The sequence below is a fragment of the Manacus candei genome, unplaced genomic scaffold (assembly GCF_025592945.1).
Source record: "Manacus candei isolate 608988 ecotype Guabito, Panama unplaced genomic scaffold, ASM2559294v1 h1tg000049l, whole genome shotgun sequence".
Classification (NCBI taxonomy): domain Eukaryota; kingdom Metazoa; phylum Chordata; class Aves; order Passeriformes; family Pipridae; genus Manacus; species Manacus candei.
In genome coordinates, this window is record NW_026138097.1 from 4,325,963 (window position 1) to 4,350,966 (window position 25,004).

At 39.4% G+C, this 25,004-nt stretch overlaps 1 protein-coding gene across 3 annotated transcripts in view; it reads right to left on the reverse strand.

Moving 5' to 3' along the window:
* LOC127476161 (solute carrier family 12 member 7-like) overlaps nucleotides 1–24,369 on the reverse strand; it is a 72,475-nt gene extending 48,106 nt beyond the window's left edge. For 2 of the 3 annotated variants that reach the window (XM_051798700.1, XM_051798699.1), the window contains exons 1-5: nucleotides 24,151–24,366; nucleotides 6,374–6,468; nucleotides 3,756–3,878; nucleotides 1,400–1,546; nucleotides 575–629 (exon numbers count right to left, since the gene is read on the reverse strand). In XM_051798700.1, coding sequence (XP_051654660.1) covers nucleotides 575–629; nucleotides 1,400–1,546; nucleotides 3,756–3,878; nucleotides 6,374–6,468; nucleotides 24,151–24,271 — 541 coding nt within the window. In that variant the 5' untranslated portion in view covers nucleotides 24,272–24,366. Of the gene's footprint in view, nucleotides 1–574; nucleotides 630–1,399; nucleotides 1,547–3,755; nucleotides 3,879–6,373; nucleotides 6,469–24,150 lie in introns of all 3 variants that reach the window. The other variant, XM_051798701.1, reaches the window with a different exon arrangement.
* Nucleotides 24,370–25,004: the final 635 nt, after the last annotated feature.

Consider the following 25,004-nt stretch of genomic DNA (forward strand, 5'->3'; position numbering starts at 1 on the left):
TAACGTGTTGAGAAACTGAAAAGGATAAGAGTTTCAAGGGTTAACTGCTTTTGCATCTAAAAAAAATCCTCTATAATTATAAAACCAAACAAATTCATCTATTTATGTTGAACATGTAAGGAGATGAGCAGAACCTACAGTGCTTATATAGAAAAATATTTCTGCCAGCAGACTAGTTGCTATTCTTGCAGAAAACAAGATAACTATCTCCAGTGTTTAGATGGAATCTAGGCAAATTCAAGATAGAAAAAAGAAGCACTAGCCTTATTTGTAAATTTATAAAGAAATTTGTTTTGCATGAAGACCAGTCTCCATTCATTCAAATTACATCTTATCTTCCATTAAAACAGAATCAAATGATCGATGACAAAGATGTGCTGCAGTTCATTATTCCCAAACAATCCAGTTAAAAGACTGCATCTCACATTAAAAAGCTGTTTATAAAATCAATTAAAAGAAAATATGCACTTGACACAAAATCATTACTTCTGATATTTGAGACTACAAAAATTTCTTATCCCAGCTTTAAACTTTCATCATTTGACCATTCACCATCTAAGATAAAATTCATTACCTGGGACTACACCATTTGTTGCTATCGCACTCATTGAAATGGCAGTTAACATAGTCTGTGGGAAGATGAAACAGAGGAAATTTAAAATACTAGAGGAGGTTTTTTTGTTTGTGGGGGTTTTTTATTTGGGTTTTTTTTTGAAAGATGGGGCAAGACAAAGTGATCAAATGAAATTAGAAATTTATTTTTTTAAATAAGATGTTACTGTTACCATATATTTGGTTTGGAATATCCATGTTAATTAAGTACTAAATTTTTCTGTAGAAGATTCAGTTAATTTAGATGTTTGAGACAGTCTTTAAAAAGAACTGGAAGAATATATACCACTGAACATACAAAACAGTATGTTATTTCAATCAAAATAGTAGTGACAAACTGATCATATCATTGTTATGACAACATCTGCTAGTGGTCTCGCTCTAAAATACTACTTCATGGACATAATGTTGTGGTTCAATTTGTAGTTTATATTTCAGTTCATTCTAAAGTTGTGAAAAGCAGATCGGTTCAGATCTCAAAGTAAACAGTGAAATATTTGCTAAATGCCAATTTAATAAAATCCATATAATACTTCAGACAAAAGCTTACTGTAATCAAATCAAAAGAAACTTCATACAGGGTAGAATGACACGTGACACTCACTGCCTTAATATATGTAACCCATCTCTCTCAATTTAACCACAGTGGTTAAATATCAGTGCAATTTAACCAATATATTTAAATATGGTTTTCTTTCTCTGATACTCATATATTAGAAGGCATCAGTACTCTTGTAATAGAGGATTTGGTTAACAGTTTAAAAAAAAGAAAAAAAGGTGAACTTACACAAGCACAACACATGAACACGATGATGAAAGACTCAAGAACTCCAGCTGTTCCCACAATCCATGTTAAACGTAAGAAAAGGATGACTCCCAAGATGTTTTGCAAGCAGGGAAGATACACACCAATAAAAGTGCCCATCCGTGGACCCTGGAAACGAAGTGAGAACATGAATTCCTTTGCACTGATTCCTAAGCACTTTATTCCACAAACTCTTATCACAAATGCTCCATGAAGAAATACCAAGTGACACTGAATGGTAACTTCAGAGCATCCAGCTTTGCAAATATTCATAGGCTATTGATGCAGAAAAATTCCTGAGAAGACAGAAAAGTATTTGTGATAGCAAACTCTCTTGTTCCATAGGAAACCTTGACAGGAGTAGGATGCCCCTTTATCTGTTGATTGCAATGCTTTACAAACTTTCTTCTGAAATACCTCTTACAGGCTACTGTTGAAGATAAGTTACTGCCACAAATCAAAATACCAAATATGTTATGCAAAAAGCTGATCACAAATTGCCATGCAGCTTGAGCAAAAAAATTATATTCAACATCAAGTATTTTCCATTTTTACAAAAGACAAAGTATTAAGACAGAGACAGAAGAAATGCAGAGCTGATTACAATTTGGTTTTGCAAAAGTTGTAAAACCTGCTACAACATAATACATTTGTACTTTTTATTTGCTGGTGATCATCAGGGATCAAGACACACACAAAAGATGTGTGTAGAAGTTTCGTCGTCTACATGTATGAAGAAATCAGCCTTTGAAATACTCTAGTTAGAAGCAACAGTTATATACAGGTTTCTAGATAGATTTTTAGCACTTGGGCAATATCCATCTGAAACATCAACACCACTGTCTCAGTCTTGCCATAAAAAATGCTACCCTGCCAAGGTACTACTTAACTACAATTTAATTTTGGAAATGAAACTAAGACATGTGCATAAAAATTGTGTTAGCAGGCCACCAGATGGTGTTAAACAAGACGAAGGGCAAGGGAGGAGATGAAGTTCATTTGACTGGTCAGCTCCAGAGGGACTAATATGGTTATGCATTGAGAAAAAACTCTGCTCAGAAGCTAAGCAGACAACAGGGATCACACGAAGGAAAGTGTGAGCTGATCAGTTTTGGTTTTCTCACATCTGAAGTTGTATCTTCAGATGAGGTGAAACAAATATAGATTAAGCACAACTAGACAAACAAAAAGAAAGTCCACATATGAACAAATGCAGGATAAGCAAAAAGCTAAACCAAACAGCTGGACTTTATTCCTCACCCTTGCCCGTTGTCCTGGTACCAACTTCCACTCAAAATCTCCCTTCCAGTCAAATAAGCTGCACTTTTAAGCTTACTTTCAAGTACCTTTTCAACTCTGTTTCTTCTGCTATGTGCTCATTTCCTTTACTCATTCTTAGGTGCTTCTCCTCCTTTCTCAATAGCTCAGCATACAAATTCAGTAGCAGCACACCCTCTCCTACACAAAGGACTCCTAGCACTCTCCCTTTCCCATTATCTACCCTCATTTTCTTAGTTTCATTTACCATGCTCAACCACTTCCAGCTCATCATTCTTCCTTGCCTGGAAGTTTTTATACTCTGTCAGGTCATGTTTTTTATCCAAGCTTTCTCCTTCCAAAACAGCTCCCTGCTTACAGAGGGATCAATCCAACATCTCATTGAAGACTCCAACTGTTGCATATGTTTCATTTCTACAGAGGCTCAGACAGGCACTTTGGGCATCCAGTACACAACCCTTGATGAATTCAGTTGCTGTCTTCTATTAAGTGTGTTTAACAATGTGCCAAACAGAGCATATGCCTTCCTTCCCCCCACCAATATAATATTATTGATGTATGCAACAACAAAAAAAGTGCTCTTGAAGTGCATCCACTAAGTCTTAAAAATACTTAGTCTGACACATTAAACCAAGAGAGCCGCTGGAAAAACTACTACCATGTTAACCAGGTGCAAATATGCTTACAGATTTAAAAATGCGACCTGTTTCTTGTAAGGTTTGCCTTAATTTCAACTAGGTAAAAACCTAGGCAATCCAAATACATTAAGGGCAAGGGAGGGGAACAGAGGGAAAGGGAGGAAGGGGAGGGTGCGTGTACTCTGGGTTTCAGATGCTAGCTTTGCACACATTTTACCTAGGGGTTTTACAGCAACGTCTTGCTAAATAAGCTAACAAGAACACCAAATTAACACAAGTCCTGCTGCAAATGCTTCAGTTCTAAACACAGTATTACTAATCTCACTCCTGTTTTTAGGTATCCATATATTCTCTTTTCAGGTTGAAAAATGCTCTTCTTTATGGCTAGCTTTGTCCCAATAACTTATTAGAAGTTTAAATACCTTGACTTCCTTTCGCTTGCTGTCTTCATCTGCTTCATGTTCCACCACACCTTGAGTCAGATTAGTGTAGTTTGCTAGTTTATTCAGAAGAGATGACACCATGGGATTACTATCCATTTCTTCCTGTTGGGTTTTTAAGAATACTGCATTAATTAAATAGGATTTTTTAAAAGTCATGATTTTATAATACTTCTTCAAAATATACTCCACAGGTCAACCCTGATTCACCCAAACCAAAAAATTAGCATGATAAAATACCAGTCAGCTTTCAACCAACTTTCTATTCTTCCTAGCTGTTTAACACTTGTAGCAGGGAGGATGCTGAAACTGAAACCAGTACACCGCTGAAAGCTCAACAAAACCAATATTTATTACCAAGAGGTGGCCAACAAAACAAGAACCAGAGAGAGAGGAAAGGGGAGGGAAATAAGCCCTCAGTACTAACTCCCCCACTAACTCAGGTGTTGCTTACAAAGCTCTCTTACAGACTCCAGAATGCCTAGAATTACCCATAGCAGAAGCTGCATCCTCATAGTGTCAGCAGGCTCACAAGATGGCGGGCATCCCCGCAAAACGCAACGTTGTCCTTCATTGTGAAGCTTGAGTTCCACTCCCAGCAGAGCTATCTGCTTTTTATACAATTAACTGGTGATGTCTACCTGGGCAGGTGTGGCGAGCACCGCCTAGCTAGAGGCCTTCAGTCCCTCCCTCTGTTATGCAAGCGGCATCTCTCCTGTGCATGCATGTGTGCATTGGAATTTCCCCATGCCTGCGCACTATACCTTGGGGGGGTCTTTCCTAAATGAGTCTGGGGGTGTACTTCATCACTCTCCTCCTCACTTTCGCTTTCAAATGCCCTTGAAGGGCCATCAGCCAATAGTGAGGTACCAATTAATTCTAGTTTATGCAAGATGCTTCCTTCAAGGACGAAGTTCTCATTTATCAGCGCTTGTTTTCTCATAACTTGGCATGAAAAGAACAGACTCTCACAAGTGGTTGGGCCAAACACACACCAAAGTAACAACATCTAATTAAGCACGAATACAACACTACATGGCTATGTTGCAACACTTCTTTCATTTTTTTACACTGTCTTACAATATGCAGCTTGAATATAAGGAAAACCTAGAGAAAGACCACTGTTTATTTAAAAAAATCTTTTCTCATCACAATACAGTTTTTAGGAAATTCTACTGGTAGGGCTGAGTCATTAGGGTATTCTTCCTGCATCTTGCTTGTGTTTAGAGAGTGATTTCAAATTATTCTCTCAAGCACCTCTCTGGAGGTGCTTAAGGACCTCTGAAGTCTGCAGCTGCAGGCTTATGTATTTTATCTTAAACCACGCATACGAATTCCAAAGTATTCATCTGTTGAAAATATGGGCACATATGCATGTCATATACAGTTCCACATATGTAGTATTACTTGACACAGAAGTCAGCCCTCTTTCTTTAGCCAAGTATCTGCTACGAAACAAAAACATACTAAAACAATTAATAAAATCCAGAGGAAGCATATACAATAAAAAGATTCCAAGAAAAATGGAACCAGATAATTCAATCAAATACACAAAAACTGAATACTGGAAAGAAGACAAGAGATCAGGATCACAAAGAGAAAGACAAGAACTAAAATACCTTTGCCTGAGACAGTAAGTAATGATAACCATGGTCATAATAGTCAAACTTGTTTTTAACAGTTTATATAAAAACTCTAACAGCTGAAAACATGAGAAGAACAAGATTCTAGGAGCCAAAACCCAATAAGACATGCATACATGCCAAAAACACAATTAATGACTAACATTTCTTTGATCCTTAGCACAATTTTCTCTACGATTCAGTGGAAAATAGTAAATAGACATTATTTGGGTCATGCACAGAATGAACTGAAAGACCATGTCCTCAGTGCAAAGATATTTGGCAGAGAGAAGAGATGAGTGTAAGAGAACAACAAGAAAATATTGAGAAGAATTCAACTGTAAGATGGCTAAGCAAACAACGCTGGAAGGACTTTGATTATTTTTAACAGCAAGCATCGAAGGAAGACTAGTTGATACTGCTATAGCAGAACAACCTAGGTTAAGTTTTACTAAAAGTACTATTTCATTGAAATAGTGGTCCTTAAAGGTACTTCCTTTCTATGAATGATTGCAATCACTCATTTGATTAAAAAGGTATGAAACTTCCATTATAAAGTAGATGCTTATATTAGAAATTACAAATACAGTCATGGCCTGTAACTTTGTTTTCTGCCTTTCCTGCTTTAAGATAAGTCTATGATTCCCTTGTTGAACAAATTAATTTGCTAATCCTTTTAAAACTGAATACTGTTCTGCTAAAACTAATAGATTTAACTTCCAACAGCTTTCTCTAACAACAACTTCTAGATTCTAGCCCAAAAAACTTAAACACAAGAAGACTTATTTCATATATTCACATTAACGCACTATTAATGCGTTATGTCACTCAAATCTACTGAAATGGAATTTTAGCAGGAATCAAATTACAAAGAAGTTATTAAAATTCATTTTCCTCCACTATATTTCACGACAAAGAAAACAGGTGTTTGCTCGTCCCAATTAACAGTTAAGTATGTTTCTGGGGTATTTAACTTACCTCAAAGAGAGCCATATTCTTTCCTTCATAGGTGTTTCCTCTGTTCAATTCTGCACTGTTAATAAATGGACGACTTTCCCTGGCAATCCCATCCCCTGGTGGAAAAGTACAACAATTAGAAACAAAATGAAAAAAAAAGAGAACATGGTATACGATAAAAGGAATAGTCAGAAGATGCTGATTTAGGAACGGGTTCTAAAAGCACTGCAGGTGAGTGCCAAATACCGTCTTAGTGTCAGACACGTGGACTTAACATCTGCATTTAAGGAAATTAAGCTTATTTTAACAGTCTAATCTTTGTATAGTGTTCCGTCTCTTAACTCTTAATTATTATTCTTTAACATATATACTGATTTCCCTCCTGTCCTTTCTAGTTTACCTAAAAACACTTGATAATAGCACTTCACATAAACCTTTTGGGCAACAAGAATAAAATAAACCCCCAACCTACCTTTTTATTACTTTACTGACTTCCTCAAAAAATCTCAAGCAGTTAACGCAGGAATTTATGAAAAAATGATGTGAAAGGAATTATTCTTTAGAGGTTGTGGGGACCCTTCTGGGACACGCTATACTTACTCCTCGTTGAAATATAAACCTCATTAACCTGTAGCTTCCCTGACCCGCTCTGGCACACCTCTCAAAAAATACTGCATTGTTTTCACTGCCTTCCAACCCACACACTACGAAACCTATCACATGCTGATGCTGTCACAACATCGGCATTTCCAAATAATCTCCAGTCCTTGCCTATGCCACTTTGCCCCTCTGCCCTTTTGCCCTTATATTCAGAGGTTACAGCAATAGTACCTACAGAATCTCTTCACTACAGAATTAAGGAACAGTTGGAGAAGAAGTTGTACTCTTTTTCCCTGTATCCTCCCACTGCCCCCTCCAGGACACTTCTCTCCACATAAAATCCCAGAAGAAAGCTCTTGCAAACACAGACACCAGTCTCAGCATAACGTATTATCTTCATTGTAGAACAGACAGAAATAGATCTCAGTCCCTTAATCAGAAGAGGGACTGCATCCCTGACAGATTTCACACCACTTTTCATAGTATCCCTATAACTGTTGATGTCATGACATAGAAACCATGTTCTATCACGAGAGACCCAGAAGACCATTAGGGTTCTAGAATTAGTTACCCAATCCAGAGAAGAAATATTGATGATTTCATCCACCACTACTGTTCTTTATCCAGTGTATCTCCTTCTGTCCATATCCTCCTACTTATAGTTTTCTGTTTCTCTACACTTTATAATTGGTCCCCCACTGCTTCACGTCTTACAGGCGTCTTACAGGTCTTACACATGTCCCTCCTCCAATAAAGCTTAATGCAAGGCCAGCAGAAGGAGAACTGTGAACACAAAACAATCTCCCTCATGGACCAGCACCTTGAGGTGTTTTACAGCACATGGAACATGCTGGTTTGGCACAAGATTATCTGAGAAATTGGCATTTATCCTTCAATGGGCTCCATTATACTTAGAGAAAGGTTCAGTCAGCTTTTCCATAGACAATAAAAAGCAACTTTGTCCTCAAACAAATACATTCTGATTCCTCTTATCATCTTGCAAGAGCATATGAGCACTAGAACTTCTTGCCTAAGACACTGTATTTTCTTCCCAAGATTTTTGGAACATTGTTTTTCTTTTAGCTCCCTTCATTGAAATGACATTATTTTTGCTACAGTTTTTACAAACCATTCATTTAAAGGTACATTCCCAAATAAAAATAAAAATAAGATTGTTTGATATTAGTCTTGCTGAAACCACACTTCTATTGAGTTTGTCACCTACTGACAGCCAGTAGCTGTAATTATTAGCTAAATATTAGTACTCTTTTCAGAGTACTTCCAATCTCTTCAAAAAGGATTGCTCTTCAAAAAGAGAGCTGGGAAATTTCAAGTATTGTTTTGCATTCACACAGAATGTAATGTCACTGGAGTTACTGCTCCAGTGGGTATCATTAGACTAATCGAAACATCAAAAGGGTAGCCAAAAGGATAATGTGAATCAATATTCACAATTCTGAGGTAAAAGAATATAGTTTTGTATTATCAGCTCTGGACATAAAAATCAGTATCTTAGCACTATAAAGTATTTTAAATTGTACGTGGGAGAATAATGAAGCCTTCTTTTATATACTCGTATTTCTAAACAAAGAGTTACTTAGCTTCGCTCCAGTAGGAAAAAGCTCAGAGCACAGTATCTCTAACAAACAAGTCTTGTCAAATGTACCTAAGAGGCTTCAAATAGAAAAACAGAGAACTCAGGTTTCCTACGCTTCAAATGCTTTTTCAGTGCTTCCAACCAACATTCTTCCCATTTTAAAGCTTTGTAATGTTAGTCTTCAAAACAGTCTGTCACTACCAGACTACTATAAAGTCCAGTTTCTCTAATACAGTTGTCTCTTTTTGTATTTGTGAATGTTGGTACAGCATATTTATAGCATTTGACATGATCAGCATGACCTATTTTAGCTCCATTTGAAAGAGAATGAATGTTGAAAAAGTGACTGCAAAAACAAACTGACAAGTACTCTGTCATCTGCAGTTTGTTGACTGTAATTGTAATTCTACAATTATCAGAGAATCATGAAATCATTAAAGTTGGAAAAGAGTTCTAAGATAAAGTTCAACCTTTAACTGAACATTACCATGCCAACTAAATCACAGCATTAAGTGCCACACCCAGTCATTTGTTGACCACCACTGGGGATGGTGACTCCACCACCTGCCTGGGCAGCCTGTTCCAATGTTTAATAACCCTTTCAGTGAAAAAATTCTTCCTAATGTCCAACCTGAACCTCCCGTGGTGCAGCTTGAGGCCATTTCCTTTTGCTCTGGCACTAGGTGCCTGAGAGAAGAGGCCCGCCCCCGCCCTGTTACAACCTCCTTTCAGGTAGTTGTAGAGAGCTACAAGGTACCCCTAGAGCCTCCTTTTCTCCAGGCTAAACGACCCCAGCTCCCTCAGCCATTCCTCGTAAGACTTGTGCTCCAGGCCCTTCACCAGCTATTTTGCCCTTCTCTGGACACACTCCAACACCTCAGTGTCTTTCTTGTCATGAGTGGGCCAAAATTGGACACAGAATTTGAGATGTGGCTTCACCAGTGCCGAGCACAAAGCAACAATCACTTCCCTAGTCCTTCTGGCCATACTAATTTTTTTAGCAAGCCAGGATGCCATTGGCCTTCTTGTCCACCTAGGTACATCGCTGGCTCACGTTCAGCTGCTGTCAACTAGCACCCCCAGGTCCCTTTTTGATGGGCCAATTTCCAGCCACTCTTCCCCCAGCTGGTAGAGCTGCATGGGATTGTTGGGTTCAAGTACACTTCACCTTACTGAACCTCATACAGGCACACCATTAGCTAACCTCCAGTTGTCTGTGACCTCCCCGGTTAATGATGACCAACAATAATGATGGAGATTGGCTTGGCAAGCTCTTCTGCCAGTTCCTACAGGTCCTCTTTTTGTTGTTAATATATTTATAACCCCCCTTATTACACCTTTGAGTTTTCATCATTGCTATCAACAAAATCATCTTCACTGCAAATTAAAAAACATCACCTTCTGGAGTATGTTTATTTAATATGTTTAGATAGTGTGGTGGATTAACGCAAGCAGGAAATTAAACTCCAAATAAGTCAGTAAGGGAGGGGCGAAAGCAGAAACTATGGGTTGAGATAACAATTTATCAAAAGCAAAAAGCAGTGGAATAAGAACCAACAGCAATATTAATAACAGAAGTATACAAAAAGAGGAGGTGTTTTACCCCCAAAAGAGGTGTTCACCACCTCAATTTAATTCCATGTAGCCATGTAGACCAAAAAGAAGATGACAGACAGTCCCTGTAGGTTGCGCCCACATGGCTTCCCCACACAAAGACAATATGGCAATCATTCCCACACACCACACTATGTGGCTGCTGCAAACAAAGGCAAGATGGTGAGGGGCTCCTGTGGCTAGTGTTTCCCTGACTCCCAGTCCAAGACAACAAAAACCAACGACAAACAGACCCCCTAAAAGCTAGGTTGTCTGAGTCAGGTTGTGCTGTTGCTTGTTGGATTCCAAATTTTGGATATGAGAAAAGCAATTGCTAAGTTTAAACAGAAAACCTTGAGTCACAGAAGCTGGGGAAAAACCTCTGAAGGCCAGACCAGATGTCATTTGTTGGAATGCTCTGCCAAGAAACAGGGAGATGGTGCTCTGATGTTATCAGACCTCTGCATAAAATTCATTGTGTTCCCCCCTTTGCATATCTATACTCTGTATCCCTTGTGTCCCGTAGATTCAATACCTAATCCTCCCTGTAAAATCCCCTCAGATAAAGCAGGGTTTTTCCTGTGATGTAATTGTAAGACCCAAAAGTTCGTAATTTAGGTTTTCCCCTTTACCTCATCTCTGGAACCCCCCCCAATTTTAATAGCACAAATATGTAACCCCCCTGTTAAATATGTAAACCCTTTAAATATGAAGCTGTATGTCCAATAAAGGATTCCAGTTTCTGCCTCCAAACTGGGATCGTCTTAGCTTTATTGACTCACTACAGTTGCTTTGCTGGGCTCAGTTCCTCACAGGTGCCTGCGCCACTGCTTCCACCATTCCGCCACACTAGGGGTCAGTCCCATAGGTCACTTCTACTTTCCTACTACTCCGCTGCACTCCTTTCAGCTCAGCTGGACTGGGCTTGACTCCTGTCAGCTGGGCTCCCCCTGGCTGGACTGGGGGTTGCCCCCACTGGTCTGTTCCTTGCCAGCAGCCTCCCCAGTAGCACTGCTGTTCAGCACACATTGATTCGGTGTTCCACCTCTTTCCTTTCAGCACCATGTCCCGTAGCTTGCCTCAGAGAAAATGGGAGGAGGTGGATGGCAGAAGCAGAAGACAAGAGTCCACAGGGCAAATGCTGACAACTTCCCAGGAGAGAGAACGAGGCAAAATAGTGCCCACTTCTGGGGGTGCGCCCATTTCCTTCCTGAAACCATACCCCCTAGTGAGGACGTGGGTGGTATAGAATAACTTAGCTGCAATCTGGACAGATGTAGTGAGCCTTACAAACATGTAACTCAAATTGATATATATTACATCATTCTGTAGAAAGAACTAGCTTCAGGACTCAACACACAGTCAACATCTATGGTGAAGTTAACCAAATCAGCTGTTTCTATCTTTAGCTCATCCCTTCTTCAAAAGAAGATTCATTAGAAAAGAAGTGATTCATGAGAAACCCAGAACTAAAAAAAGACAGGATTTACACTTTTCACAAATGCTATAAATATTGCCCTCAGTGCAGCAAGTGAAACTGAGACAGCAGAAAAAACTATTTCAGTTGCTTCCACTGAGGTAACATGGAACATAAAAGAAATAGGCACTTCATCCCACTAGTCTCAAGCCATATACAGCTTTACATCTCAACCCTATTCCCTTCAAATCTATAAGTAAGCTTTAACATAGTCAAATCATAGAATCATTTAGGTTGGAAAAAACCCATTGAGTCCAACCATCAATTTAACACTGCCAAGTCCAACACTAAATGTTCCTAAGCACCACATCTACATATATTTTAAACACCACCAGGGATGGTGACTCAACCACTTTCCTGGGTAGCATGTTTCAATGTTTGAAAAGCAAATCACCTTTCCCTTAGGCTTCTTTGAAATTGTATATGTTTAAACTCTTCTCAGGTGTGGAGTTAAACATACAATAAAAATTTTAACTTTCAATGTAGTTTTAGACATGTCTCTAAGCTGCACGTCTTCTGAAGTCCAGTTTCTGCAATTAAAGCACTCCAAAAATCTACACATACTATTGCTTGATTTCTGAAAGTAACTGAATTTACAAGAGTTTACTGGCAAAAATCTTAAATCTGGACCAGTATTTCATTTTGGACCACTATTAGTGTTAAAAGATCCAGAAGAAAAGGCAAGTAAAATAATAAAAAACCTTCTAAGGGTTTGGTTATGGTACATTTCATCTGTCTTCTGACACATGAAAAAAAATCCACCTGTTGAAGTGACACTCCATTCTAACCAACATAAGTGACCAAAGCCTAAACTTTAAAATTAATCTGTTTCTACCTCCATACTCACTTTAAAAATTATTATTACTAATTCTCATCTGCTACAGAATGTTCACATATCCTTGCACAATTCTGTGCTCACTGATGGACCAGTAGACAAATTAAAGTCATAACTAATGTACCTTTCCTAGAAGCCTGTCTGGTATTTTCTATGTTGATGAGACATGCAAAAATCCCTAGTCTTGACTTCTACAGATACTCAAGCACTATAGTTACACTTACATGGAAATTAGCTGCAACAAGTTACATTTTCTTTTCTATACAAGACATAGAGTTGCAAGAAGAGAAAGTAGGAGACCTCTCAAGTGTGGAAGGTTGCATTCAGTGTTCATGCAGACAATCCCACTGTGAACTCCTATACACCCCAGCCTTCCAGCTGCCTATATAGTGTAACCCACATAAATTATCACAAACCGTCCCAGTGCTACGCTGGCCTTAAATTTAAAACTGCCAGTGCCATCAGATGATTTCTCACTAACATTTCCACATACCAAACAAAACTTAGGTCAGAAGTTTTGCATGTCAGAATTCAAAGTGTTGGTCACAGAGGCAAAAACGGCACTCTGTCTAAATTCATATTCCTTAGATTTCGGAGCAGTGATCCTCACAAACGTTGACAGGTAGAATACTTTCGGGTATGTTAATTATTAAATTTCTAAGCTGATCTGAACTGGCCCATTTTATACAGTGTAAAACAGAACCCAAATGTATAGCTTAAACATGCTGAAGCCACCTTTGCCAAAGAGGTGGCCCACTCATTTGGAGGTTGGACTAGATGATCTCCAGAGGTCCCTTCCAGCACCAGTAATTCTGTGATTCCCCTCTCGCACTTATTACCCACCTATTTGTATCCCCATATCATAGTGTTCCTCAGGGAAATGGAACTATTTATTATAAATGCCTATGTTGTCACTAGAGAATCAGTGTACAAACGAGCAATAGTTTGCTTACAGTAAGCAAAACAACTTCCTTAGCATTGATGACAATACTACTAAATCATAGACCTATGACTTTTTTTTTAATGGTTTTCTCCCTTTCCCACCTCTGCTTCCTCCTCTGCCCCTGAATCACAAGTGGCAGAGTATGAAAAAGATACGTTACAGGTGTTTTGTTATAGAGAAAGTGGAAAAGCATGGCTTGGGGTAGAGAAGGAAATGATCATTTAAGTGATCCTAAATTTCTACTATGATGCCTGTTCAAGAGATTAAGGACAAAAATATTTGACCATCTAATCTGATATCCTATCTTTACATGGGTTGCAGAATTTAATTTCTGCATTAGGCTCTATAACTTTGAAAAAACATACTGAAATTCGACCAGTGTATCTCAATGTTTTCAGAAACTAAAATAAGGAAAAAAACCCATCAATTTATGTTTATAATTACCAAAAAATAATCTCAAATTGTTTCTTATCTATTTAAATTTGGCTGTTTTCAAACTTCTAGCTATAATGTCTTAGTACAGCTTCCAAATTTAACTACTCACTATTAGTATTTTCTCTTGAAGGTAACTATACTTATTCAAATCATCTCAAGCTTTCTTCTGAAAAAGTAAGATAGTTAAGTTCCTAAAATATTTTCCTAACTTTTAATCATTTTTGTGGCAATATTCTCTACAGGTTTTAAGTTATGCAAAACCAAAAAATTCAAACTTTAAAAATCAAATACAGCCTTCTAATACCAGTCTCAGTCAACGCTATTTACAGGAGTATAATCATCACCTCTCTATTCCAAGGATCAGGCTAGCCCTCTTTACCACAGCATTAAACCAAGCTCATGCTATTCTATTCCAGTCTGACCCCTAAATCCTTTCCAGATTCACTGCTTCCTCACAGTCATACACTGTCATCATTATTCATATTTAAGTAGTGCTCCTATCTGCTTTTTGTATTCAAGCACATTTTGTCCAAAAAAGTAAGCACCTTTGTCTCCTGACATGCTGTAAGTTTTAACATCTATCTGAAAAATAAAACCAGATTGTTTTTAAATGGCAAAAGAATTCAGGTGTTGTTCAAAGGAATGAGAATTATCTAAAACTTTTGAACAGCATGGCCTCAAATAAGATAGCTCAGCTCTGAAAATGTGTAACTGTTCTCCAAACAAGTACATGTGTAAAACAAAACAGCTTCAATTCCCACCAGAAGTTTCTAATTTTATATGCTGGTATTTAAAGCAGAACCACAGTTGGAGAATAATCCTTCACAGAAAAGTCCTAACTTTTCAGTTTCCAAAGGGCAACTCTTAATCATAGTCCATATACCTTGAAGTAGGTTCTGTTTAGCCAAATACAGGTGAAAAATAACAGTTCTTAATAAAAACAATGGTAACATTTTCATTCAGGTAGTATTTGGTCATATTAAGAACAAACCACTACAAAATGAGAATATGAAAATGAGATCCTGTTTGCACGAGGGTAAACAAGCACAATGTAACTAAAGTCTTTAAGGCAAAAATACATAAAGTTTGAAAGTCAGTAAAGCTGACATATAGGAGTGTCACACTGAAGAAAGCTGCCTGTGACAAAACCTGTAATTCTACCTTCTCTACTATGCATATTTACTTCCTGTATGTCCAAGTTTTTGATTGGCAGGCAACTAAAGAGAAGTCATAGAATCTTAAAAATAAAATTTCTTGACACTTCTAATCCAAAAATATACAGAAGCACTCTCCAGAGCTCTAATATATACTACTTTTTAAAAGCCACTACCTTGCCATAATTCAAATTATGAAAAGGCATCAATAACCTTTCTTGAACACATCTTGTTTCTGAATTTTTGTGCAAGATGGGTTTAAGAATTCAGTGCAACCTAACCCAAAGCTTCAGGTTATTGGGTTTTTTTAGTAATGAAATGTCTAAATATATTTACTATATCATCCATTTCTTAGATTATTTTTATTAATGATTAGCACAATTTACATAGGTTATCTTGCAATGCAGGACAAAGTGAATTTAACCTCCTTGTAAACCCCTTCACATAATGGAAGATTCTAATACTACATCCATCACCTTATCAACATTGCTAAACTTTAGTTTTTACTTAGGCTACTATTATAATGAAGCACAACTTGCTTCTAATTGACAACACTGCAAAAGCTCTTTATAACTCTTTATAATACAGCTAGAAGTACAGGAACCTGCTGTTTCAGTAAAGAGACATTAGGACTACGGCATTGTCTTTTAAAGAGACTCACTTGGATTTGGCCCACTTTCTTCATAATCTTGTTCACTCATGATTAAGGAAAATCAAAATCATTCCCCTCTGCTGATTCTTCATGTATTAAGAACTGGAACAGGCAACTGACAGTTGCTTCCTCCCAGCTTTGTGTAAGACCTCAAATCCTGTTTCCTATTAGCATTGGATTAATCCTGAAACAAGTCATTAAGGCGTCAGGCAGCACTCAGGCAGCACGAAGCATGCACATGACACAAACTACATGACAATCACAGAACTCTTTAAAGGGAATTAAGCTGGAGGATTTTCGTCAGCAATAAACACCCTGCTTAGTGAAATGGGAAGGATCAAGCCACCAAAACATTCCACATCTTCACCTAATAATAAGTGCCTTTAAAGTTTTATTTCTATCAAATAAATTAATTTTAAAATACTTCCACTAAACAGATCAGTATAGATTAGCAACAGTAAGTATTAACCTATTCCAAAGACCTACCTACTATTAAAAAGCCTATTTTATGCACCAAGTATATATTAGCAAACCTTAAGCAAATTATAGTTAACTGTAGTTATTAGACATCAATTTTATATAGAAATTAATTAAATTTACTTAAGATGTAGCAGATGAAAAACATTTTAAAACGTAATTCTATAACCTTTTGTAAGCTCTTTATAAAACTAAATATTTTTAAATTACAAAGGGTCCTTTTCAAGACTGGCTGCATAATTTGTTAACTCTCAAATTAAATATGTTGCTGTTTTCTAGTTTATATTAAATATGTTTACATTAATCTATTTCTCTTGGTTTAAAAAGAAACACATTGGGACATAGGAACTCCAATAATATGAACTCTGCTCCCCTTTAATAGAGGAATAAAAAAAAATTGCGAGGAAGTTATAAGTGAAAAAATAACAGTGTGCTAAAATGAAATAACGGTAACTACAAAGATACAGAGGAGAAAGTTTACCCACAGCTATGGGGTAACACCACCAACATGGCCAACCAGGAACAAAGGGGAAACAAAACGATGGATGGTTTTCTCCCCCTTCTTCTAAATCACCTCCCTTGGCACCAGTGCTGCGCCATTCATCTCCACTGGGGTTTCGGGTTCCGTGCAGCTGAAGTGGGCAGCGAGGGGGAGGAGTCCGGCACGGGGGTCCAGCGTATGGGTCCCAGAGCAGCAGTCCCCGGGGGGCTTCAGTACTCAGGCGGCAGCGGTGGTGTGGGCGGCTTCGGCATTTAGGTGGCGGCAGCAGCAGAGGCACTTGACGGGAGCAGGCAAAGCAGCAGAGGTGGAGGGGGGGGTGCCACCAGCCCACAGTGAGCAAAGCAGAGGGGCTCGCAGCTGGCTCAGTTGCACCTTGGAGCTGTCCACTTCAGCACCATAACTCCTCAGTAGCACTCTGGATGGGTCAAAGTAGCAAGCAGCAGAAGGGACCAAGTTTCACTGCATTTTTTTAGGGACAGCAAGTCCTCATCACTGCAGCAACTGAGGCAAGACAGCACCCTTTAGGTTCCCGGTGTGGCTTTTCCTGTTGTCCAGGCAGGGACAGCTGCTGGCTGCAGCAAAGCCTCCCCTCCCTTCCAACACCCCATGAGGGGAGGGCAGGGCAGCCCCCTTCATATGGCATAATGGTATGAATATTCATGGCTGTAACTCTCTTCCCTGGCTTGTAGCCATAACACTATTACACATTCTATACCAGCCTTAAACAATTTCATACAAACTCTTTCAATTCTATTAAATGGATGTTAGAGCTTAGAACAGACTAGTTCTTGCGGTCAAATTTTTGAATAACATCCAAAATGTACTCTTTGTGATCATAACACCTATGTCACAAGCATGGTCAACTGCGGAAAGGTTGAGACAGTTGCAGGCTCCTTCCCAGCCCATTCCCAAAGTCTCTTCTTCCTAGAACCAGCTCTGGTGCTTACTAATCCCCTAGAAGAGGGCTAGTATGGGGCTATGTTTTGGATTTTTACTGAAAACAGTGTTAATAATGCAAAAACATTTTCATTACTGCTGAACAGTACTTACATGGTGCCAAGGCTTTTTTCTGCTTCTCCAGCAAAGAGATCGCTGGTGCACAAGTAGTTGGGAGAGAACACAGCCAGGACAGCTGACCCCAACTGACCAAAGGTACGTTCCACACCATATAGTGTTATGCTCAGCATATAAAGCTGAGGGAAGACAGAGGAAAGTAAGGGCCATTCAGAACGATGGTGTTAAGCATATAAAGCTAGTGGAAGAAGAAGGAAGGTGGGGGCCATTCAGAAGGATTGCACTTGTCTTCAAAAGTCACCATTATGCAGAATGGAGCACTGTTTTCCTGGAGATGGCTGAATACTTACCTGCCAGTGGGGAAGTGGTGAATGTTTTTGCTTTGTTTGCATGTGTGACTTTTGCTTTACATGTTGAACTGTCTTTATCTCAGCCCCCTCTCACTTTTACTCCTCCAATTCCCTCTCCCATTACACCAGGGGTGAGTAAGCAAGAGCTGTAGCTGTCGGTTGGGTTTAAACCACAACATCGTACATTTGATGCAGTGATTGATGACAGAGCCAAGTAAAACATATTCCAATCCTGAAGTACTCTTATTAGCTTGGAGTTGAGGAAGGCAAATAGAAACGTGACAGGATAAGCTACACTACTAGCGGAATTAAAGTTCTGCTAGCTACTGTTTGGAAAGTTCACAAAGCCATGGCATACAAATAACTGCACTTATACAAATTATAGTGCGTAGCAGAGGTGCTCCTTGTTTAACTAGTACAATGGAATAAGCTGGAAAATAAATACTATCTGATTATGCAAGAAATACCACATAAGTCACAAAAAGATTGTATAGGTAAAAACAAAGCAGGAGAATCCATTTAAGTTGATAGAATTCACTAAAACCAAGGGATGCACTTTGTCGGGGGGAAATCCTAAAGCTTTAATATTTCTACTGCTATTTAGAAAGTCCCCTGTGAAAACATTATATAGTTAATTAGTCAAAAGAGAAAAGAAAAGAAAAAGTACTAATTCTTTCATTCCCCATGCTTTAGTATCTGTTTTTATATGAAGCAACAACACAGTTCAAAGATGCAGAAACAATTCATCACGTCTGTGCTGTCAAAAAGGGTGGTTTTCTGCATTGGGGTGGGGGTGGAACAACTCTGTTGTTCTGCAATGAGCTAATTCAAGGAAATAAACCCTCTTATAACAATATTTTAAAAACAAGTGCTTTTCTGTCATAGCTATTTTCCTGTCCACTGAGACTATAATCACTTACAGTTAGCTCTTAGGTAATAAGTACAGTGAGACTTAGCATTTCACTCACATGAAATTAACACAATGGAGTAAAACTAATTTGCTATCCATTTCATGCATTAAGACTCTCTCTCTCAAAAAAAGGTCAACACTGCAATGGCCTAAAAGAAATGTTTAAACAGTTACAGAATGCTAAGTGACTGTAAAATGCTTGCTCCACAGTGAATTTATTTAGTCTATTATCCTTAATTCTAACTCCTTTAATTGTGTCCATTTCCCTTAGCACTATCAATAGCTAGCAGAAACACACATTCAAAATTATATTAACCAGTGAAAGGATCAATTACAGCACCTTGGCAGAGCTCAGTATACATACATATACAACCAATGCCCCCTAGAGCAAAGAAAATCCCTGTGGTCTCAGGCATCTCCCATGCCTGTGATCAAATGTAAGGTATGCAACAGGAATATTATTTTCCACTCCAACACTGTACTATAACATACAGCATTGGGGTGGTGGGGGAAGACAGATTCTGTCTCACATGCCTAAAGAGTTCCTTGAAAGAATCAACAAGCATATAGATTAATGAAAACCTAATTTATACTGTCTGCCAAGTTCTCCAAAAGACTTCTTAGGAAGTGCTTCTTTGAACATACTTAAGGAAATAAAACAGCCATGGAATGAGAGAAAAGAGATAAACCATAGATAAATAACTAAGAAAATAGAAGACAAATGTGGTGTGCTCTCAGAGGCAGAGACAGTCATTGAAGTTCTGCTGGGACACATGCTATTGCACACATTAATAAAAAATAACAACAACAAAACCCTTTCATTAAAACAAAAACAAAAACCCACACCAAAACCCAAACAAACAAACAGAAACAAACAAAACAACCAAAAAAATCAACCCCCCAAAAAACCCCAGAGATGTGACAGTTTAAACTATTTAGGATAGTTGAGGTGCAAACCAAATGTGGAGACCTGGAGATCTCCAAGCCTATGTGAATGTTAAAGCAACAGGCAAAATTTGATGTAGAAATGTATACATATATATACATATACACACATGAAGAAAAAATCCTAATCCATCTGGGCTCCAACTGATGGTCACCACTCATAAATTACATACTTTGGTTATGACTGTGGCAAAACACCAGTTCAATACTTGCTTTTCCAACCACGGACTGAATATCAGGAATAAAAAAGGGGGAAAGAAGAAGAAAACAAAACTGTTTGTTCACAACTTGATTATCATGTGCATTTCTGGAACTTCCTCCATTTCAAAACGAACAAAAGTGGAAAAACTTCAGAGAAAGAACAGACGGTAGAGCAATAAGTATGGAATAGCTTCTATGTAAAGAATGACTAAATATGTGTCTTCAGTTTGGAAAAATTATAGGGTTAAGATGGGACAAGATTTATCAAGGTTTATCATATGGAGAGGGACCAGATTAATTTAGAACTTAATCTAAAAATCTAAATTCACCAAAAAATGAGAAACTAATCCAGTTTCATATAAGACATCTTTTTCTGGTCTACAAGTTGTTGGAGCCTGAAAGACCACGTGAAAAACTGTATCATATTTGCCATCCCATGCTCATCCCTAGACCTGAGCCTTTAGCCACAATTGGAAACACCATGCACACTACTGGCTAGGCACATGAACAAGGCAGAGAAGGGTAACTAATCCATGGAGATGAAAAATAATTGAAGACATCAGTCTGCATTTTTTCAGGATACAGCAAACTGGATGAATCACAATGGGATGAAGGGGAACATGCAATACTGCATTTTTCTGTACAGTAAGTTCTGAACTACAGACTGGATCTGTGTTTGAGTAGAAGTTGACTGAAAATACACCAGACATCTCAGTAGTTTCCCTCCATTGCATATATATACATATATATATATATCTGTATATACACCTCTGCCAACTATTTCCTGGTTTTCCAATAAACAGCATTATACAGAAATTCACAGCATCCATGCTCTATTAGTTATATGATGAATTCTTGGTAGATGACCAGGTTTGTCACTGCTATTCCTCGTATCTGAGGGTCTTCAATTTGAAAAGATTTTCTAGGAGCTAGTTCTCGTATTAGTTTCTAAATAAAAAAATGCTGTGGTGAGGTAAATAATACTATGGGATGCTAAAAATACGAGCTATGCCTTGAAACACCTGATACGCAGAGCTGCTAATGAAATAGGAAGCTAATCCAACCTTATGAAGTTTTGACATGCCTATCTAACAGAGAGTCACTACAGATATGTGTGAAAACAAAAGACCCAACACAAACCAATCCCAGAATTTCTCATAAAACTTCATACATTGCTGCCTACAACAGAATCGTATTTCCTTCTCTTCTTCAACCAGTTACTATTTCCTGACTACCCTTTCTTTGTAGTATATTATAAACACACTAAAAGACACGGGCACATGTTGTCTGCTACTTTGTGAACATTTGAGTCAGCAGGCCCTCAACTATGTTGTTCAATTGAAGCATTAATTTCCACTCTGCCTCCCTACTCTTCCCAAGTACTACTTTGGCCAGCGCTATAAACCAGCCACATAGCCACTCACAAAAGTATTCTCCTCCTTCACACATGGAAGTGTGTTCACATAATCAGAAAATGTGAAGCTGCAGAATTTCAGATTATTATGAAGGAGCCAAGATCATAGAGAAAGAATATCCCAGGCTACTTACTCCGTTATCACACAGATGAGTATCAGGTAAGAATGTGTGAAAGGGGATAAATGCACAGAATTATGCACTAATTGATAAGTGCCTTGCTAATAAAAATCAAAACTACTTTACTCATGACCTAATGGCTGAACAGCATATAACCTTCTTCCTTTAAAAAAAAACATCGAGTTTGATGGGGCAGATTTTTTGGGCTTGGGGTTTTTTTTGTGTGTGTGTTTGGTGGGTATGTTTTTTTTTAAAAAAAGGCAGTCAAGGAAAAAATGGCTTGGTTTTTAAGACAGATAATTTAATCAAATCAGATAAAATTCTAGATTTCTAAACAACTGGAACAAAATGATATGCTGAGCTATATAGGCTAAAGATGAGCCAAAGGGAAAGTTCCCATTCTCCTCTATTTTACTTTCATCTCTGCTCTTAGCTTGACCCACCTCTTACCTTGACATAACCCTAGCCATTCTCACACTTTTTGCAGGACTCGCTCACCTCAACTCCAAAACAGGGGAAGCATGATTTGGTTTTTTGCAGGAGTTTAGTTTATTCACAGTTTAGCATGTTGAACCAGGCCAGTAAAATGTCTGATGAGCACCAAGGTCAAGTGCAGGCAAAAGGAAGCAAAGCCAGTGATGTAGAGGAGGGCAGTGAAAGAAATATTTACTCTCTAGTTTTTTTCTCAAGGCTGAAGCAGGGAGAAGGGCAGTCCTTCTCTGAGCAGCAGGCTTTTAGATGGGCTTAACGGTTTTTAGCTGTACTAATATTTTAGAATTCTTTCTAGTTTTCAGAAGAATGACTCAAGAATTATTTCATTTCACATCACTAACTTAACAATTCCATACAATACCCAAGTATGTTTTTCACTTCCCAAAACTCTCTATCAGAGTACAGCATGTAATCTTTTAATGAAGTCAGAGCTCTCCAACTATAACTTGCGTACAAATCAATGCCTTCTCTTTTCAGCACTTTACTCTTTAATCCCTATGTTACCAGCACACAGGAAGAGTCATAAATAAATTCATCCACTCAAGTGATATAGATCCATAACAGTATGGATGCCTTGCTGACTAGCCCTTCTACCAAAAGAAAATTTGTCCAAACAGATTAATGTCATACTGTTGTCCTCCATGTAGTACAGGAAATAAACTGTTGCCACAGTTTATACTGGTTTGGTTTTTCTATTTCATTTAGTTTGGAAAAAGAAGAAGCAATTATTAGAACACTTGCTCATAGTTTGGATTAGACTAAGGGAAAGGCAACTACATGTAGTATATATCTTTTGTGCGTAAGTAGGGGAGAAAGCTCTGGGAGAAAATAAATCCAACTTTGTTAGCTTGGTGTTTTACTAGATCAGCTTCCTAAAATAATGTAAATACATTAAGTTTGTCAAATATCTGTTTTCATTCAAATGCTACATCACATTAGGCGATAAGGTATTAGCCTTATTAATCTGTCATCCATACCACAAAAAGGAAAAGATGCCATTAAGAGGAATTGCTCTTTACAAAAAAATCTATTCCCATCACCTGTGATCATCTAACATAATTAAAAAAAAAAATCTTTACAGAAGTATTGATTGTAACACAGTGTCCAAAAAAACGTGCTAGATTTAAAATACTTCTCAGTGCTAGCAGCGATTCACACACCACACTTGGTACTGCTGCCACAACACGCTTTAGCAAGAGGAAGTGTTATGAGCCAAAATTACTGCTTCCCCAGCAGTGCCGCATCATCCAAGTGAGAAAAGCACTAGCGCAGGTAAATACTCATCCCCCTGCAAGAAGGGCTGTCCTGAGCAGCCCCTCACTCACGATGCCTAAGCTCCTCCTCCGGCTTGATTCTGCTCCCCCCAGGAGGCTTCAGGGGCAAGGCCTAGCAAGAGGCAATCTCCGAACACCACGGCATCATGTAGCAACCACCTATTTAACCTGGGACACGGTCTCTGATGCAAAAGCACGTGGCAGGACGAATACCAGGTGCAAGGCAAGTAAAACTGTACTCTTCTTTGCAGTCTGAATCTTTCCTCCTATCCCTCTCTCTAGTGAGCTCCAACAGGACTTGGCTTTTAACAGATCTTAACGGTTGGACTTGATGATCTTAAAGGTCTTTTCCAACCTAAACGATTAACTCTATGACTTTTTACCCCTGCCTGTTGAATGGCCGTGGGCGGCGCTACTCCCGCCCGCTCCCCGTCGTAGGCGGGAAGCGGCCTGACTGCCCCACATCGCCGCGGGCAGGCGCCGCGCCCGGCCGCCTGCGGGCTGCGCCGCTCCTCCGCCGGAGCCGCCCGTGACTACTTCCTTTCGGCCAGCGGCGCTGGCTAATAGAAACAAAGAGAAACAAGCTCTTGGCCACCCCAGGCGCTAGACTTTCACCCTCTCCCGAAGCGCACTTCTCCTGGAAAGATAGTCCCGGCACCGCTCGCTGCAGGGAAGCAATGCGGCCCCCCCAGAGTCTACAGAAGCCCCTACAACGGCGAGCCGGCCCGCCACATGCGGCAGACCCGCTTCTTCCCACACAAGGGTCAGGCGCTCTCTTCAGGCGCTGACCCCCAGCACCTCCCCACTCTCTCACCGGTGCCCCGGTCCCTCTCGTCGTCTTCATCTTCTTCCTCCTGCAGCTGCCCATCCCGCTCCGCCGGTCCCCGCTCCTCGCCCTGCGCCTCCACCGGCACCACCGTGAAACTCGTCGGCATGGCGCAGACAGCCCCAGACCCGCTGGCACCTCCTCCCAGGGCAGCGGGCCGGGTGAGCCGGGCGCTGCCGCCTCCCTCACGTGAGAGCCATTTCCTCACGCGGGGGGGCGGTGGCCGGCACCGCGCCGCCGCCCTTTTGCCGCCTGACTGATGGCGCTGCGGCCGCAGCTCCGAAGGGAGAGGCCCAGGCCCGGCATCCTCTCGGTCTCAAATCTTGCCTTGCAGTTATCCTTCTAGTGCTAAGACCACCGGGCGGCTGCTCTTCTCGTACCACCAGACAGAAACTGCCTTCCAAAGAAAACCAGAGATGGGCTCTAGGGCCCTGATTCTCCAGGTCACTGAAGGGATGACATCATCCAGAAGGCCCAACCACGAGATTTACGATTCACCTTTTGGACAAGTGGAGGAAGAAGTCCACTCTGCCTTTGGACTACCGGGAGATAAGGATGGTTCCCAGAAATCTGGTCCCCTACACAGCAGCTATGCTTTGCAGAGGACAGGTGAAGGTCCTGTGATTCAGGTTGGAGTCAGCATGTAAATTCTGACCTGAAGTAAAGCAGATTCAAAGAATCAATGGATGAGCAGTGTATCAAATTAAATGTTAATGATATAGCACTAGTGATGAGCTGTAGTTCCTGGTTATCTCAGACTTCCTTCCCAGGGGAGGTTGTGTTGTAGCATCTCCACTGCAAAAGTAAAGAAAATGGACTTAGAAGCGAAGGGCATTTTTCTT